At 40.9% G+C, this 17,497-nt stretch overlaps 1 protein-coding gene across 1 annotated transcript; it reads left to right on the top strand.

Annotated features, from left to right (window-relative positions):
* The first annotated feature begins 1,178 nt into the window (after positions 1-1,178).
* Positions 1,179-15,555, top strand: LOC115418538 (5-hydroxytryptamine receptor 3E-like). Its single transcript, XM_030133045.1, has 10 exons — positions 1,179-1,313; positions 1,417-1,471; positions 1,742-1,905; positions 5,538-5,582; positions 5,677-5,783; positions 6,269-6,438; positions 8,545-8,711; positions 11,372-11,582; positions 12,046-12,231; positions 15,005-15,555. Exons 1-10 carry the CDS (start codon positions 1,287-1,289, stop codon positions 15,367-15,369), a joined length of 1,497 nt encoding a protein of 498 aa, XP_029988905.1. The 5' UTR covers positions 1,179-1,286; the 3' UTR covers positions 15,370-15,555.
* The last annotated feature ends 1,942 nt before the right edge of the window (positions 15,556-17,497 follow it).

Raw genomic sequence — 17,497 nt, 5'->3', positions numbered from 1 at the left:
GTGTACTTCTGTACATGTGTACATGTGTACTTCTGTACATGTGTACATCTGTACATGTGTACATGTGTACTTCTGTACATGTGTACGTGTGTACATGTGTATATCTGTACATGTGTATATCTGTACATGTGTACATCTGTACATGTGTACTTCTGTACATGTGTACGTCTGTACATGTGTACATGTGTACATGTTCACTAAAGCTCCCAGGTCTTTTCCACTGTTCCACATTTGTCTGACAGCGTCCTGCTCAGAAAAACCAAATGGACTGTGTTCTGTATGGACTGATTGATTATTCATTTATTTGAAATATAACATTAGAACCAAAACACAAGGAAACACTGGAGTCAGTTCCAGTGTCCTGTTGGGTTTGGGTTAGTATAACAGTGTTTCAGTTAGTGTCGTGTGCAGATCAGCTGTTCCACTTCAGAGTGGACGTCTGTCTTCATGGGTACATGTAGAGTTCACTGAAGAACCAGGACATCAGGACCTGTGCAGAGCAGTGAACTGGAGCAGCTGTAAAACACTTTATAAACGTCTGAAAGATAATACAGTCACACTGACATAAACAAAAGCACAGGAGATTAATGAATGAATGTGGTGAAGAAGAGAAGGACGAAGAACTGCCTTCAAAACCTGAGTGGAACAGACATCTGGGACATCACTGATACAGCGTCCCCATGGTCCCCATGGTCCCCATAGTCCCCATAGTCCCTGTTGGAATCAGTACAAAGAATGTTAGCGCTGCTTTATAATGACCCTTTAAATATTCCCGTAGGTTCATAAAGTATACAGTCTGTATTTTCATTTAGGACATGGTGTCATTTTGGTAAATATATGTCATGTCACTAATCGTCCTGAACAATGACATGATGAATTTTTATTTTTTTTATATATTTATCATGTTGATCCAAGTGCATTTACTGTTTATTTGCATCAAACGTGCTGGTGTGACAGTGGAGTGGAGGTGGTTTTCCTTCGGTGTCTGTAAGTCACACAGTGTCCCAACAGCGGTTTGTCTTTCTTTTGTTTGAAACCACATTCATGTAAAACAGCTGTTGGCCTGAGTTTTGCATCCACCACCTGATTTGCCAGGGGTTTGTCCACATCAGGATTGGGTTCCAGCGGTTCTATGTATACGTGGGTCGGTCCGTCTGAGTTCAGTTTGGGAGGTAGGTCCTGAGTGGACAGTGTGTGGACAAGTTCACCAAGTCTGATACTGAACGGCTGACAGGTTCTAGATAAGAGGCCTGTGTGAGTGGAAGCTCCAGACGAAACCTGAGAACATGGGGCCCAAGGATCTAAGTCCACAGGTAAAGGATGGTCTGAGTGTGTCATGGATCTGATGTCACCATGGAAACATACCCTTCTGTGTCTATGAACTGATCATATGACCTCACTTTGGTTTCATTTTAGTGGTTTCATTCGTCATTCTGCTGGACTTTGGTTGTGTTGGTCATTTTTACATCTGGTGAGTTTTTAAGTCAACATCATCATCATCAGTGACTGGTCAGATTAGGATCTGAAAACATCAACAAACTGAACAGAAAGACAATGGTCTAAGTAAAAAAACAGCATTAAATTAAAATGAAGTCAGCCAACTGGTGATTATTAGACTGTTAATGAGTGTATTAGATTATTCTGTTAATGAGTGTGTTTGTAGTTCCCTGTTCATGGGTGTGTTTGTAGTTCCCTGTTCATGGGTGTGTTTGTAGTTCCCTGTTCATGGGTGTGTTTGTAGTTCCCTGCAGTGGTTTCCAGTTGAACTGCTCGGAGCCCAGCCAGCCCACCCTTCTCAAAGCTCTGGATCCTGTCTTTAATCTGAAGGCCATTCGACCGGTCATGAACATGACCACACGCACCAGCATCCACACGTACTTCACTCTCTATGGGATTCTAGGAGTGGTGAGTTCCATGTAAACTGTTCCAGCAGTATTGTGAGTGGACTTATACTGGACATACAGATAGAAGTAGGATGGATAATATTAATTATATTATATTATATTATATTATATTATATTATATTATATTATTATATTGTATTACATTATATTTATATACCCAGTGTCCTCTAACCCTAGCCCTGTAAATATGTGACACATTATATATATATATATCCATCCATATATCCATCCAACTGCACATACGGTTTATTGCCTCTCTGCCGTTCTGTGTGGATCTGCTGAACTCCAGTCCATCTGAATGGAGTCTGAGCACAACAGTCTGTCACTGTGTTAAGGGGGAGGGGGTTCTGGAGGGGGACGTTAATGGGCCGGGTACTGACCGGGGACCAGCAGAGTGGAACCGAACCACAGTAAGAACCAGACCGACCTTGTTAGTGTGTGATCACAGCCTGGCCCGGTTCTACCATGACCCAAAATACACAAGTACTGGAAAAGACAAAGACTGGACTCTTGTGTATATGTTGAATATGTCCTCTTGTATGTGTTGAATATTTCCTCTTGTCTGTGTTGAATATTTCCTCTTGTCTGTGTTGAATATTTCCTCTTGTATGTGTTGAATATTTCCTCTTGTCTGTGTTGAATATTTCCTCTTGTCTGTGTTGAATATTTCCTCTTGTATGTGTTGAATATTTCCTCTTGAATGTGTTGAATATTTCATCTTGTGTATGTGTTGAATATTTCCTCTTGTGCATGTATTGAATATTTCCTCTTGTATGTGTTGAATATTTCCTCTTGTGTATGTGTTGAATATTTCCTCTTGTATGTGTTGAATATTTCCTCTTGTCTGTGTTGAATATTTCCTCTTGTGTATGTGTTGAATATTTCCTCTTGTATGTGTTGAATATTTCGTCTTGTATATGTTGAATATTTCCTCTTGTATGTGTTGAATATTTCCTCTTGTCTATGTTGAATATTTCCTCTTGTCTGTGTTGAATATTTCCTCTTGTCTATGTTGAATATTTCCTCTTGTATGTGTCGAATATTTCCTCTTGTGTATGTGTTGAATATTTCCTCTTGTCTATGTTGAATATTTCCTCTTGTCCGTGTTGAATATTTCCTCTTGTCTGTGTTGAATATTTCCTCTTGTATGTGTCGAATATTTCCTCTTGTGTATGTGTTGAATATTTCCTCTTGTCTGTGTTGAATATTTCCTCTTGTGTATGTGTTGAATATTTCCTCTTGTATGTGTTGAATATTTCGTCTTGTATATGTTGAATATTTCCTCTTGTATGTGTTGAATATTTCCTCTTGTCTATGTTGAATATTTCCTCTTGTGTATGTGTTGAATATTTCCACTTGTATGTGTTGAATATTTCCTCTTGTATGTGTTGAATATTTCCTCTTGTATATGTTGAATATTTCCTCTTGTCTGTGTCGAATATTTCCTCTTGTCTGTGTTGAATATTTCCTCTTGTGTATGTGTTGAATATTTCCTCTTGTATGTGTTGAATATTTCGTCTTGTATATGTTGAATATTTCCTCTTGTATATGTTGAATATTTCCTCTTGTCTATGTTGAATATTTCCTCTTGTGTATGTGTTGAATATTTCCTCTTGTATGTGTTGAATATTTCCTCTTGTATGTGTTGAATATTTCGTCTTGTATATGTTGAATATTTCCTCTTGTCTGTGTCGAATATTTCCTCTTGTATGTGTTGAATATTTCCTCTTGTACGTGTTGAATATTTCCTCTTGTATGTGTTGAATATTTCCTCTTGTGGATGTGTTGAATATTTCCTCTTGTACGTGTTGAATATTTCCTCTTGTCTGTGTTGAATATTTCCTCTTGTATGTGTCGAATATTTCCTCTTGTGTATGTGTTGAATATTTCCTCTTGTCTATGTTGAATATTTCCTCTTGTCCGTGTTGAATATTTCCTCTTGTATGTGTTGAATATTTCCTCTTGTATGTGTCGAATATTTCCTCTTGTGTATGTGTTGAATATTTCCTCTTGTCTGTGTTGAATATTTCCTCTTGTGTATGTGTTGAATATTTCCTCTTGTATGTGTTGAATATTTCGTCTTGTATATGTTGAATATTTCCTCTTGTATGTGTTGAATATTTCCTCTTGTCTATGTTGAATATTTCCTCTTGTGTATGTGTTGAATATTTCCTCTTGTATGTGTTGAATATTTCCTCTTGTATGTGTCGAATATTTCCTCTTGTGTATGTGTTGAATATTTCCTCTTGTATATGTTGAATATTTCCTCTTGTATGTGTTGAATATTTCCTCTTGTATGTGTTGAATATTTCCTCTTGTGTATGTGTTGAATATTTCCTCTTGTATGTGTGTTAAATATTTCCTCTTGTATGTGTTGAATATTTCCTCTTGTATGTGTTGAATATTTCCTCTTGTATATGTTGAATATTTCCTCATGTATGTGTTGAATATTTCCTCTTGTCTATGTTGAATATTTCCTCTTGTGTATGTGCTGAATATTTCCTCTTGTATGTGTTGAATATTTCCTCTTGTCTGTGTCGAATATTTCCTCTTGTATGTGTTGAATGTTTCCTCTTGTATATGTTGAATATTTCCTCTTGTATATGTTGAATATTTCCTCTTGTATGTGTTGAATGTTTCCTCTTGTATGTGTTGAATATTTCCTCTTGTATGTGTTGAATATTTCCTCTTGTATGTGTTAAATGTTTCCTCTTGTATGTGTTAAATGTTTCCTCTTGTATGTGTTAAATGTTTCCTCTTGTATGTGTTGAATATTTCCTCTTGTATGTGTTGAATATTTCCTCTTGTATGTGTTAAATGTTTCCTCTTGTATATGTTGAATATTTCCTCTTGTATGTGTTAAATGTTTCCTCTTGTATGTGTTAAATATTTCCTCTTGTCTGTGTTGAACATTTCCTCTTGTCCGTGTTGAATATTTCCTCTTGTCTGTGTTGAATATTTCCTCTTGTATGTGTCGAATATTTCCTCTTGTCTGTGTTGAATATTTCCTCTTGTATGTGTAGAATATTTCCTCTTGTATGTGTTGAATATTTCCTCCTTAATGTCTTGAATGTTGCCTCTTGTGTCTGTGTTGAATATTTCCTCTTGTCTGCGTTGAATGTTTCCTCTTGTATGTGTTGAATATTTCCTCTTGTACGTGTTGAATATTTCCTCTTGTACATGTTGAATATTTCCTCTTGTATGTGTTGAATGTTTCCTCTTGTATATGTTGAATATTTCCTCTTGTATGTGTTGAATGTTTCCTCTTGTATGTGTTGAATATTTCCTCTTGTATGTGTTGAATATTTCCTCTTGTATGTGTTAAATGTTTCCTCTTGTATGTGTTAAATGTTTCCTCTTGTATGTGTTAAATGTTTCCTCTTGTATGTGTTGAATATTTCCTCTTGTATGTGTTGAATATTTCCTCTTGTATGTGTTAAATGTTTCCTCTTGTATATGTTGAATATTTCCTCTTGTATGTGTTAAATGTTTCCTCTTGTATGTGTTGAATATTTCCTCTTGTATGTGTTGAATATTTCCTCTTGTGTATGTGTTAAATGTTTCCTCTTGTATATGTTGAATATTTCCTCTTGTATGTGTTGAATGTTTCCTGTTCTTGTTTCTTTCCTTCAGGATGAAAAGGCTCAGCTGTTGCGGACCTACATCTGGTTGTCTTTTGTAAGTGTGAGGCTTAAACACACATTTGACAGTGAATGCATCACTGATGACAGAACCTCTGCTGTGGACATGTGTGTTGCTTTACTGGTTTTAGTGGTGGATGAATGAATTCATCAGCTGGGATCCAGTCCAGTGTGGAACCCACAAGATCTCTCTTCCCAGGGACCAGTTCTGGGTTCCAGATATAGTCATTAATGAATTGTGAGTTTTTCATCCCCATGTTCTGTCCATGTTCTGTGTGTGTTCTGTCCATGTTCTGTGTGTGTTCTGTCCATGTTCTGTGTGTGTTCTGTCCATGTTCTGTCCATGTTCTGTCCATGTTCTGTGTGTGTTCTGTCCATGTTCTGTGTGTGTTCTGTCCATGTTCTGTCCATGTTCTGTCCGTGTTCTGTCCGTGTTCTGTCCGTGTTCTGTCCATGTTCTGTCCATGTTCTGTCCGTGTTCTGTCCGTGTTCTTTGTAGTGTCTTTAATCCACTCTTACATACAGACCTGTAGAACAATAAGACAGGGGTCTGTTCTGTCCAGTGTCTCTAGTTAACCTTTGGTGTGTGTGTGTGTGTGTGTGTGTGTGTGTGTGTCTGTGTGTGTGTGTGTGTGTGTGTGTGTGTATGTGTGTGTGTGTGTGTGCGCGTATGCGTGCGTGTGTGTGTCTCTCTCTCTCTCTCTCTCTCTCTCTGTGTTCCAGTATGGATGAGAACAAAGCTCCGTCCGTCCCGTACGTCTACCTCTACAGTGATGGGAAGGTGTTGAACTCAGTCCCAGTTAAAGTGGTCAGCTCCTGTAACCTGGACATCTACACTTTTCCCTTTGACATTCAGAACTGCACTCTGTCCTTCAACTCCTACATCCATAAAGGTGACGTACACATATGATCCTTCCATAGTAGTGTGTGGAACCATTAAATAATCAGCTTCTAGTTCTTATAGGTGGACATTTGGGTCTGTAAGGGTTACAGGTGGACGTTTGGGTCTGTAAGGGTTAAAGGTGGACGTTTGGGTCTGTAAGGGTTAAAGGTGGACGTTTGGGTCTTTAAGGGTTACAGGTGGACGTTTGGGTCTTTAAGGGTTACAGGTGGACATTTGGGTCTTTAAGGGTTACAGGTGGACGTTTGGGTCTGTAAGGGTTAAAGGTGGACGTTTGGGTCTTTAAGGGTTACAGGTGGACGTTTGGGTCTTTAAGGGTTAAAGGTGGACGTTTGGGTCTTTAAGGGTTAAAGGTGGACGTTTGGTCTTTAAGGGTTACAGGTGGACATTTGGGTCTTTAAGGGTTAAAAGTGGACATTTGGGTCTTTAAGGGTTAAAGGTGGATGTTTGGTCTTTAAGGGTTACAGGTGGACGTTTGGGTCTTTAAGGGTTAAAAGTGGACGTTTGGGTCTTTAAGGGTTAAAGGTGGACGTTTGGTCTTTAAGGGTTACAGGTGGACGTTTGGTCTTTAAGGGTTACAGGTGGACGTTTGGGTCTTTAAGGGTTAAAGGTGGATGTTTGGTCTTTAAGGGTTACAGGTGGACGTTTGGGTCTTTAAGGGTTAAAAGTGGACGTTTGGGTCTTTAAGGGTTACAGGTGGACCTTTGGGTCTTTAAGGGTTAAAGGTGGACGTTTGGGTCTTTAAGGGTTAAAGGTGGACGTTTTGGTCTTTGAGGGTTAAAGGTGGACGTTTGGGTCTTTAAGGGTTAAAGGTGGATGTTTGGTCTTTAAGGGTTACAGGTGGACGTTTGGGTCTTTAAGGGTTAAAAGTGGACGTTTGGGTCTTTAAGGGTTAAAGGTGGACGTTTGGGTCTTTAAGGGTTAAAGGTGGACATTTGGGTCTTTAAGGGTTACAGGTGGACGTTTGGGTCTTTAAGGGTTACAGGTGGACGTTTGGGTCTTTAAGGGTTACAGGTGGACGTTTGGGTCTGTAAGGGTTAAAGGTGGACGTTTGGGTCTTTAAGGGTTACAGGTGGACGTTTGGGTCTTTAAGGGTTAAAGGTGGACGTTTGGGTCTTTAAGGGTTAAAGGTGGACGTTTGGTCTTTAAGGGTTACAGGTGGACGTTTGGGTCTTTAAGGGTTAAAAGTGGACATTTGGGTCTTTAAGGGTTAAAGGTGGATGTTTGGTCTTTAAGGGTTACAGGTGGACGTTTGGGTCTTTAAGGGTTAAAAGTGGACGTTTGGGTCTTTAAGGGTTAAAGGTGGACGTTTGGTCTTTAAGGGTTACAGGTGGACGTTTGGTCTTTAAGGGTTACAGGTGGACGTTTGGGTCTTTAAGGGTTAAAGGTGGATGTTTGGTCTTTAAGGGTTACAGGTGGACGTTTGGGTCTTTAAGGGTTAAAAGTGGACGTTTGGGTCTTTAAGGGTTACAGGTGGACCTTTGGGTCTTTAAGGGTTAAAGGTGGACGTTTGGGTCTTTAAGGGTTAAAGGTGGACGTTTTGGTCTTTGAGGGTTAAAGGTGGACGTTTGGGTCTTTAAGGGTTAAAGGTGGATGTTTGGTCTTTAAGGGTTACAGGTGGACGTTTGGGTCTTTAAGGGTTAAAAGTGGACGTTTGGGTCTTTAAGGGTTAAAGGTGGACGTTTGGGTCTTTAAGGGTTAAAGGTGGACATTTGGGTCTTTAAGGGTTACAGGTGGACGTTTGGGTCTTTAAGGGTTACAGGTGGACGTTTGGGTCTTTAAGGGTTACAGGTGGACGTTTGGGTCTTTAAGGGTTAAAGGTGGACGTTTGGGTCTTTAAGGGTTACAGGTGGACGTTTGGGTCTTTAAGGGTTAAAGGTGGACGTTTGGGTCTGTAAGGGTTACAGGTGGACGTTTGGGTCTTTAAGGGTTAAAGGTGGACGTTTGGGTCTTTATGGGTTAAAGGTGGACATTTGGGTCTTTAAGGGTTAAAGCCTCTTTGTCTGTACTTCTACTGGCCTTAAATTAAATCGTCTTTACTCACCAGAGACGACAGTTTCTTCTCTTTTTAGTTTCTTCTTTCTGTTCTTTTTTCCAGCCAGGGACATAAAGATGAAGTTAGGATGGTCTATAGAGAAAATCACAGAGCGATCCAAGAAAGTCATGACGACCATGGGGGAGTGGGAGCTGCTGGACATCACATACCATAATTACTCCATGTCTGATTATGACGACAGCAAAGCCATTGATGAAATTGCGTTCCATGTAAGTAAACAGACTGGTTGTTCTGTTTGACTGGACAGGGTGTCCACTGTAAAGGGAATGGGCTCAGTATTCAAAGGATGGACCGGAGGAGAAACACTGAAAAACATTGAACTGTTACTGGATGATTTGGACTTTTTTCTGCCTGAGACATGTGACTTCAGTAGTCCTGAACACGGCCGTTGATCAGGGGTGTTAACCTACACAGCTGTGGGGGGGCCCAAGGGAGAGGGGAGCCCATGGGAAGTTAAGATTTTTTTTCTTTACGTATTTTTTTTTTCCTGTTGTTCAACTAAATTACATGATAAATATCGACCTATATGCAAGCTTCACGCATTAGATTTTATAAACTGGTATATTATTGTTTCCAAAAAAGTAGACTACTGTCACTACTCTGTGAACACCCCTTGAGAAAAGCGCAAAATGGTTCACTCCACACGGAGTTTGAGAAACGCACCTTGCTTGTTAGGCTTCCCTCCATTGAAAGCACATTGGCAAGAGCATTGGACTTTAAAGACCTCATCAGGGATTTTGTCAGCAAGAAGTCAGTGGGCATTTTCTGTAGAGTAAACTGGAATGTATAGAATTGTGCTATTTTTAATTTTTGGAATACTTGTTCAAATCTGTTTGTTTTTGCCTTTTTTGTATCTTTACAGGAAAATGACTATTGAGTCATAATTTGTTTGGTTACCATTTATGACATATTATTATAGGCTATTGAAAAATTTGGCCCATTCTTGTTCACTCAGGAAATATAATGGGTAAATACAGTCTCGCATGGTTGTGTTTTCTTATACAGCAGCTTAAGCAGACTTGTGAATTATGGTTAAATCATAATGTTAGTCCTGTGATATAGCCATTGTGTTGGTGGTTGGTGGGTAAGGCCCTTGGCAGATGGGTGGATGTGTGTGTGTGTCGGGGGGGGGGGGGGGTTGCGGGGGGCCCATCAGACTTTTTTGTGTATGGGCCCAGAATTTGGTGCTACAGCCCTGCTCCTGAATGTAATACTGACCCACTGTGACTGCATGTGTGTGCTTAGAGGACATGTCCTGGTCTCCTCTGTTTTTGTTTGTCTTTTCTAAATAGGTGTGTGTGTCTCAGTCAAATCCATAATTGTGTTTCTAAAATCCTTTTGGTCCATGTTCACTGATGCATGACTCAGTTCCTGCAGGAAAACAGTCAGATCCATCATCTCCAAATGGATCCTTTATCCTGATCATGTCTGTAAAACTAAGTCTGAACTCCGTTGGATTCATAGGGACATGACCGACTCAACTGGAAAGGAGTTCCATTAAAGCAGGGCTGTCAAACTCATTTTAGTTCAGGGGCCACTGTGATCTCAAGTGAGCCAGACCAGTAAAATAATAACAGTAAAAAAAAGTAAAATTATATTATGATCAGGTGTACATCTACAAAGTTTTCTTAAAAATCTGAATAACATGAACAACTTGAATTGTCTTAAGAAAAACAAATGCAATTTTAACAATATTCTGCCTCGGTTTATCAGTTTATCATTTACACATGTGCATTACAATCGCCTAAAACATTTAGTAACAGGCAGAATATTGGTAAAATTGCATTTACTTTTCTTAAGACATTTCTGTTTGTTCATATTTGTTCAGGCTATTCACTTTTTTTTTTTTTTGTAACAGTATAGTTTAGTAATGTAAATATTTTCATGTGATTTTACTTCTTTACACCAAAAAACAAAGGGAAAATTTGGGGTTGTCATTATTTATAGGTTATTATAATAATATTTTACTGGTCTGACCCATTTGAGATCTAATTGGTCTGTATGTGTCTGTATGTGGAACCTGAATTAAAATGATTTTTACACCACCAATTGTTAATATCTTCAGTGTAATTTTTGCATTTCACAAATTCATCCCGTGGCCCGGATTGGACCCTTTGGCGGGCCGAATTTGGCCCCCGGGCTGCATGTTTGACACCTGTGCATTAAAGCAACTAATCCTTCTGATCAGAAGAACAACAAACATGAGTAAATCAGACATGTTTAGGTGATCAGTTGGATTGTCCATTCACTTCTACATGGAATGGATCAGTGTTCAACCTTCTTAGTTGTCCTTCAAATTGAACATCTGTCCCTCCTCGTAGATTCTACAGCTGATATATTTGGTGGATAAATATAGTGTGTAGAACAGATTTACACCAACAGAATCTCCAAGGTGGACAAGAATGTTCTTTTAGATTTGAAAAGTCCAACCCAACGATTGGACTGGATTTTCCACCATGATATTCAAATGACTTCAGGTCAAAGGTCATGTTTGGTCATTCTGTGGAGCTGGATACAGATTAAAGGCACTATTTCACTGTTATATGTATGAATGATATAGAAGTGGATCCAAGTGCATCAGAGCTTTGATGGGATTTGGAGGAAATATTGGTGGTTGAAGGTCATGCCAAATGGAGCTGAGTTCAGCATCTGGAGGTTTAGAGAGTTGGACAAAACACACATTCACATTCCCCCTCTGGTGGAGGTAAAATACAGACCAGGCGTTGGGCTGAGCCATTTGTTGTTCTACAAATGTAATTAAGATAATTGGGAAAAATAATTATCAAATATGGAATAAAGTGACAAGAGCAGACTCCAAACCTACTCTGGTGTTGGTCCTGACCGTTGCTCTTGTGTTGTTCATGTGCAGATCCGAGTGCGGCGCCGGGCCACCCTGTACGTGGTCAACCTGCTCATCCCCAGCTGCTTCCTCATCACCGTGGACCTGTTCAGCTTCCTGCTTCCTCCTCAGAGTGTGGACAGATCATCCTTTAAGATGACTCTCATTCTGGGATACACAGTCTTCCTGCTCATCATGAATGACCTGCTGCCCATCACTGGAAACACCCTCCCCCTCCTAAGTAACTGTCACTCAAATCACACACGCCATTCAAGTCATGCACTTATTTTAAGGATAAGTCATGTAGTAACGTCTGAAAACAAACTGGAACCATGTGTTCATTCATAAGGTTATTCCAGCAGCAAATGAAACTGACACTGGATTACAACAAAAGGATAAAAGTGTGTATATATGCAGTAAATGATGACCATTTATGTGTATATACAGTAAATAATGGCCATCTGTGTGTATGTACAGTAAATGATGACCATTTGTGTGTATAAACAGTCAATGGTGACCATTTATGTATATATACAGTCAATGATGACCATTTATGTATATATACAGTCAATGATGATCATTTATGAGTATATACAGTAAATAATGACCATTTGTATGTATATACAGTAAGTTATGACCATTTGTGTGTATATACAGTCAGTGATGACCCTTTGCAGCCTCCTCTAACCTCCTGTTGTGTCCAGATGTCTTCTTCTCGCTCTGCCTGGCTCTCATGGTGGCCAGTCTGCTGGAGACCATCCTCATCACCAATCTTCTGCACAGCTCTGCTGACCTTCCTCCCGTCCCGCGCTGGATGCACATTCTCATTCTGCAGATTATTGGTTTTCTGGTTTTTCTACCTTGGAAGCCTAAAGAGCCCAGAGATGCAGGTATGACGTCCTCACATGTTCTAACATGTTTGTTCTTAGTCCACCATCTCCCACTGGTTTGTTCCTCCCCAGCAGACGTAGAACAGTTCATTTAATACCACTGACTGGTACATGTAGCATCTTAGCAGGAACGTCCAGACACTGAGAAAAGCAGACGACTGTTCCTAAAGATACAGTGCGTTTTTCTTCAGAGAACACCAAATCTGGTCTCCAAGTGGACACCAAGATGTTGGTACATCAGCACAACCTGAGTGTCCACCACAGGAATGTTGACTTTAAGAAGAGGGGAATTAGACGTGTGGAAATGCATTATTCAGTCTTGGAGGTTCTCAGACATCAGGTTTTGTCAGATCAGTTCTTCTGTCAGGTCCTTCTACCCATTTCTGATACACATCACATTAACAGGAACATCAGAATACTTGCGGATGTGACCGAACTCAGATTTGGACATAAAGTCTGCTGAAAACAGGAAGGGCACCAAAACAGCCCCCTGTGGAACCTCAGAGCTGCTCATTACGGTCCCAGAGACACAGGTCTCCAGCAGGAGGGTCTGTGGTTTACCTGCCAGGGCGTCTGTGATGTAGGAACCAAAGGAACCCTGCCCATCCCCCACAGCTGGTCTCTGAGTAAGGACTGGGGGGGTTGAACACAACTGAAAATCAAAGAACCTAAAACTTACAGAACCATGAGACCCATCCAGATGGTCCTTTCCAGGGTCAGGGTCAGACCTCCACATTAGTGCCACCGGTCCGTGGTCCTGTGGTTCAGGTGGCTGTTCTGGTTTGGGTACTGTTCTAATATATGATGCTTTTGACAGAGCTGGAACCCTTCCAAACTGAAGGCTGAGCATCTTTTACAGAGGTTCAGTCATGTGTAAAAACAGACACCATGTGGACCGCTGCCTTCCCAGAATGCACCTCAGGGCTGGTTCAGCTGCTGTGGTGGGGACCATGGAAGAGACAGATGATCATAGAGGAGACAGATGATCCTGGAGGAGACAGATGATCATAGAGGAGACAGATACAAATGAGATGAGGAGATGAGATGAGGACTGGAGGTGATGCTGAAGTGGAAGGACACTGACTTTGTGTGGCTGTTGTGTTTTTTATAGATATAATAGTGTCACTGCAGAAGTTTGAGGTCATCAGTAACTCAACCATTCTGTCAGTGTTTGTTCCGTGCACTGCCTTGAACAGTAATATTAACTCAACAGTTATTAAAAATGGAAATACAGAAGATGCTCTTGGTTGTTGAGTGTCTCTGAGGTAAAGGCAGTTAACGCTCTCATTGTCAACATATTGACCCTTTGCACATTACGTCACGCTCTGTTCGCGCCGCAAATGAGCACCATGACGGACGGCGGAAGTGCTGGACTGCACACTGGACAGCAAACTGACTAATATCGAATTTAATCTGAATGTTCTTGTTTTTGTCCATTTTTAACCCTGCTTTACACGTACAGTGGTCGCACACAACAGTTCCATCCTTCTTCACAGACACCCATGGTTTCAGATGGTTCCAGACAGAGCCTGGATCTGATGGACCTGATATTACAGATAGAACAGGCTCTGTTTGTGTCCATAGCACATTAGCTCCACCAAACGCTAGCTAGATGGCTAGACTGGGTTAACTACTATGAGCCACTCTGTTCCAGTGGCTGTCATAAGTACCTTCAGTATTAGCTCTGTTGTTGTAGTGGCTGACTTTCTACCAGTTACACTACGCTATATGTCCTACTGTTATTGTCCTGATGCTGCTCCATCTGTTCTAGTGGTGGAACTGTACATATGACTGTGTGTAGACAGTAGAAAGGCAGACACTTCAACACCAGAGCTCATACTGTAGGATACTGAGGACACACACTAACATTATTACTCAGTGTTCGTTCATTAGAGCTGCTTTTGGTTCCAGTCTGTTTGAGTTTGGATGGCATGCTGGGGGAAACATGTTAAAAACATACACAGCTAGCTAGCTAACGTTAGCTGTATCTTTCCTTTACCATTATGAGATATATTCATCTGCTGTGAGCGCAGTACAGTGACTCGGTAATCTAACCTGAGACTAAGAACTGGGATCATCTAGACTGTAGTCTGCTTTAGATCACACCTGTGTATGGGGAGACTGCATTTAGAACAGAACAGAACAGATCGTGTGCTTTAAACTCCAGTAGACTGGAGGATTTTGATAGATCTGTAAACACATCAGGAGGGAGAAGGTATGGGTCAGTAGCTAGCCCTGCTATCGCTAGCTTCTCCAAATAGCGTTCTTTGTGCCGTCCACTAAGGTGAGTCACTCCGCAGGACAACTCCAGAACTTTATTTTCAGTGCTGGTTGACAGAATCCGTCGCTCATTCATTTGTTTGTTGTGTTGCTTTTGCTGTCCACCATGGCACTGCACCCCTAGTCATGTGACAACTGTGACGTTGGTGCAAAGGGTCAATACGTGAATTTGAATTCCACCTGTTCATGTTAATGAGGTGCTTCTCAGTAATTCCTCTTTTTTCATTTATTGGTTTGTATAATTGAACTGACACAGTCTGTATGAGGCATTAGGACACAGACAACTACAGCAAAGGAGCACAGACATGTGACCTTACATCCTGATCTGGACTCTTGGCTGACATTTAGAGTGGTTATGTGAGAGCTGGTACCATGATACCAGGGTTTGATCAGAGTTTTTAGAAATCAAGACCGATTTATTTGGCATTTGCACAAGTAGAAGCAGATCGAACAACAAGAAAACACTGTGATCTTTCTGTTATTATTGATCTAGACATGAAAATGCATGAGGTGGTGGCAGAAGTAAGCAAGACACCAGTGGAGGCCCCAGAGAAGGTCCTGGCCATGGAGAAGGTCCAGGCCCCGGAGAAGGTCCAGGCCCCAGAGGAGGTCCAGGCCTCGGAGAAGGTCCAGGCCCAGGAGGATCACCAGGCCTTAGAGGAGCTGAGGAGCCTGGGGAAGGACCTCCAGGCCGTTCGCCTCCTTGTGGAGAAGCATCAGGGTGGAAGTCCAAGCTCAGAGGAGTGGATCCAGGTGGGTTTTGTCATAGACCGCCTGCTGTTCGGCCTCTACATCCTCTTCATATCAGTCAGCTTCATTACCATCATCATTATCTGGGTGAATTCATATGGTCAGTAGCGCTCATGTACAGTAGAAGCTCCAATGACTTCACTGTTTTCTGAAGTCTTATCATTAAATCAGAGTTTTGTTGTAAATGAAATTATGCAACACTTTAAATTCACTGTGTTTCTATTTCTAATAATTAATGCTACTATTGTCACTATTGAAAACAGACATGAAAATAGTTCAGTTAATTTTAACAGATGCTGTGTAATCGTCACCGTTTTAGAATGAAATAAAATCACTTTGAAAATCTATTTCATTCAGTTTTTGATTGACATTTATTTCCAGTGATCCATCCCATTAGACGCAGTGATCCATCCCAGTAGGACCAGTGATCCATCCCATTAGGACCAGTGATGAGTCCCATAAGAACCAGTGATTCATCCCAGTAGGACCAATAATTCGTCCCATTAGGACCAGTGATCTATCCCAGTAGGACCAGTGATCCATCCCATTAGGATCAGTGATCCGTCCCAGTTGGACCAGTGATCCATCCCATTATAACCAGTGATGAGTCCCATAAGAACCAGTGATCCATCCCAGTAGGACCAATAATTCGTCCCATTAGGACCAGTGATCTATCCCAGTAGGACCAGTGATCCATCCCATTAGGACCAGTGATCTGTCCCAGTTGGACCAGTGATCCATCCCATTAGAACCAGTGATCCATCCCATTGGAACCAGTGATCCATCCCATTCGAAGCAGTGATCCATCCCATTAGGACCAGTGATCCATCCCAGTAGGACCAATAATCCGTCCCATTAGGACCAGTGATCCATCCCAGTAGGACTAGTGATCCATCCCAGTAGGACCAGTGATCCATCCCATTAGAACCAGTGATCCATCCCATTAGAACCAGTGATCCATCCCATTCGAAGCAGTGATCCATCCCATTAGGACCAGTGATCCATCCCAGTAGGACCAATAATCCGTCCCATTAGGACCAGTGATCCATCCCAGTAGGACTAGTGATCCATCCCAGTAGGACCAGTGATCCATCCCATTAGAACCAGTGATCCATCCCATTAGAACCAGTGATCCATCCCAGTAGGACGAGTGCCTGTTTCCTGTCTGTTTGCTCTGTTCTTCTAACTCTACCCTCTGGTGGGTCTAAATCCAACCCTCCCTGGGCTCTGTCTCATGTCTGTCAGATGAACACATCTGCACTAGAATAACTCTAAGGCTTCTTTAAGCATAAACCTGTTACTTCCATGAACCTCATTCATGTGGGAGGAGCTTAGAGTGTGTGTGACCCTGACCCTGGTCTAAACCCAGACGTGTCCTTGTGTCCGTGGACAGGAGGCGGACCGAAGCAGGTCCACGCTGACAGGACATGGATTAGACCAGACCTCCAGTATGTGAACTATCAGATAAACCTGTAAAGACACAGAACATGCACATGTGTCCTCCACAGTCATGATGAAAGCACATGAAGATGTTTCATTGTCCAGTACTTCTGTGACATCAGTTATGGGTCATTTCTGCACTGACATATAAACATGACGGATTGTACTTTTAACACATTTCCTTATGGATATGAAAATAAAATAAATTAAACTAAACTAGTGGTTCCAGACACAACAAGCCCCGCCCCTTGTATGTATTATATATTATTTTGTCATGGATCCAGCTGATGTCATCATTTCTGTGCATGTGTGATGTCATATCAACTGCCTCTGTATGTGACAAGTTTGAAGTAAATTGAAAAAAAAAAAAAGGTGACTTTATAGACATTTTAAATTTGGCTCATTATAAGTAAACAGGAGAAGAAAAAAACCTTTAAAAAATGCATTAAAAATTTGAACTTTGACCTCCTTTTCCCAAAATGTAATCACATCTATTCTGGGTTACTGGTAATCAGTAAACCCAATTTGGTATGAATTCAACCAATAGTTTTACTGCTAAAGTGTAAACAAACAAACAAACAAACAAAAAACAAACAAACAAACCGAACCAAAAACACTACCCCGTGCCTCCCCTTTAGGTGGCAGGGTCATAAAATCAAATAAAAAAAAACTGGAATAAAATTTTAAAAAAAAATTGAAATCAAAGAAAATAAATTGAAATCCAATCAGATCACTGTCATCACCACCACCACCAGACTACTGACAGTAAGAATCCCTTTTGACTGAATGTTGATGT

The sequence above is a fragment of the Sphaeramia orbicularis genome, chromosome 4, assembly GCF_902148855.1.
Source record: "Sphaeramia orbicularis chromosome 4, fSphaOr1.1, whole genome shotgun sequence".
In the NCBI taxonomy this organism is placed as follows: Eukaryota; Metazoa; Chordata; class Actinopteri; order Kurtiformes; family Apogonidae; genus Sphaeramia; species Sphaeramia orbicularis.
This window is presented reverse-complemented; position numbering and strand designations above follow the sequence as displayed.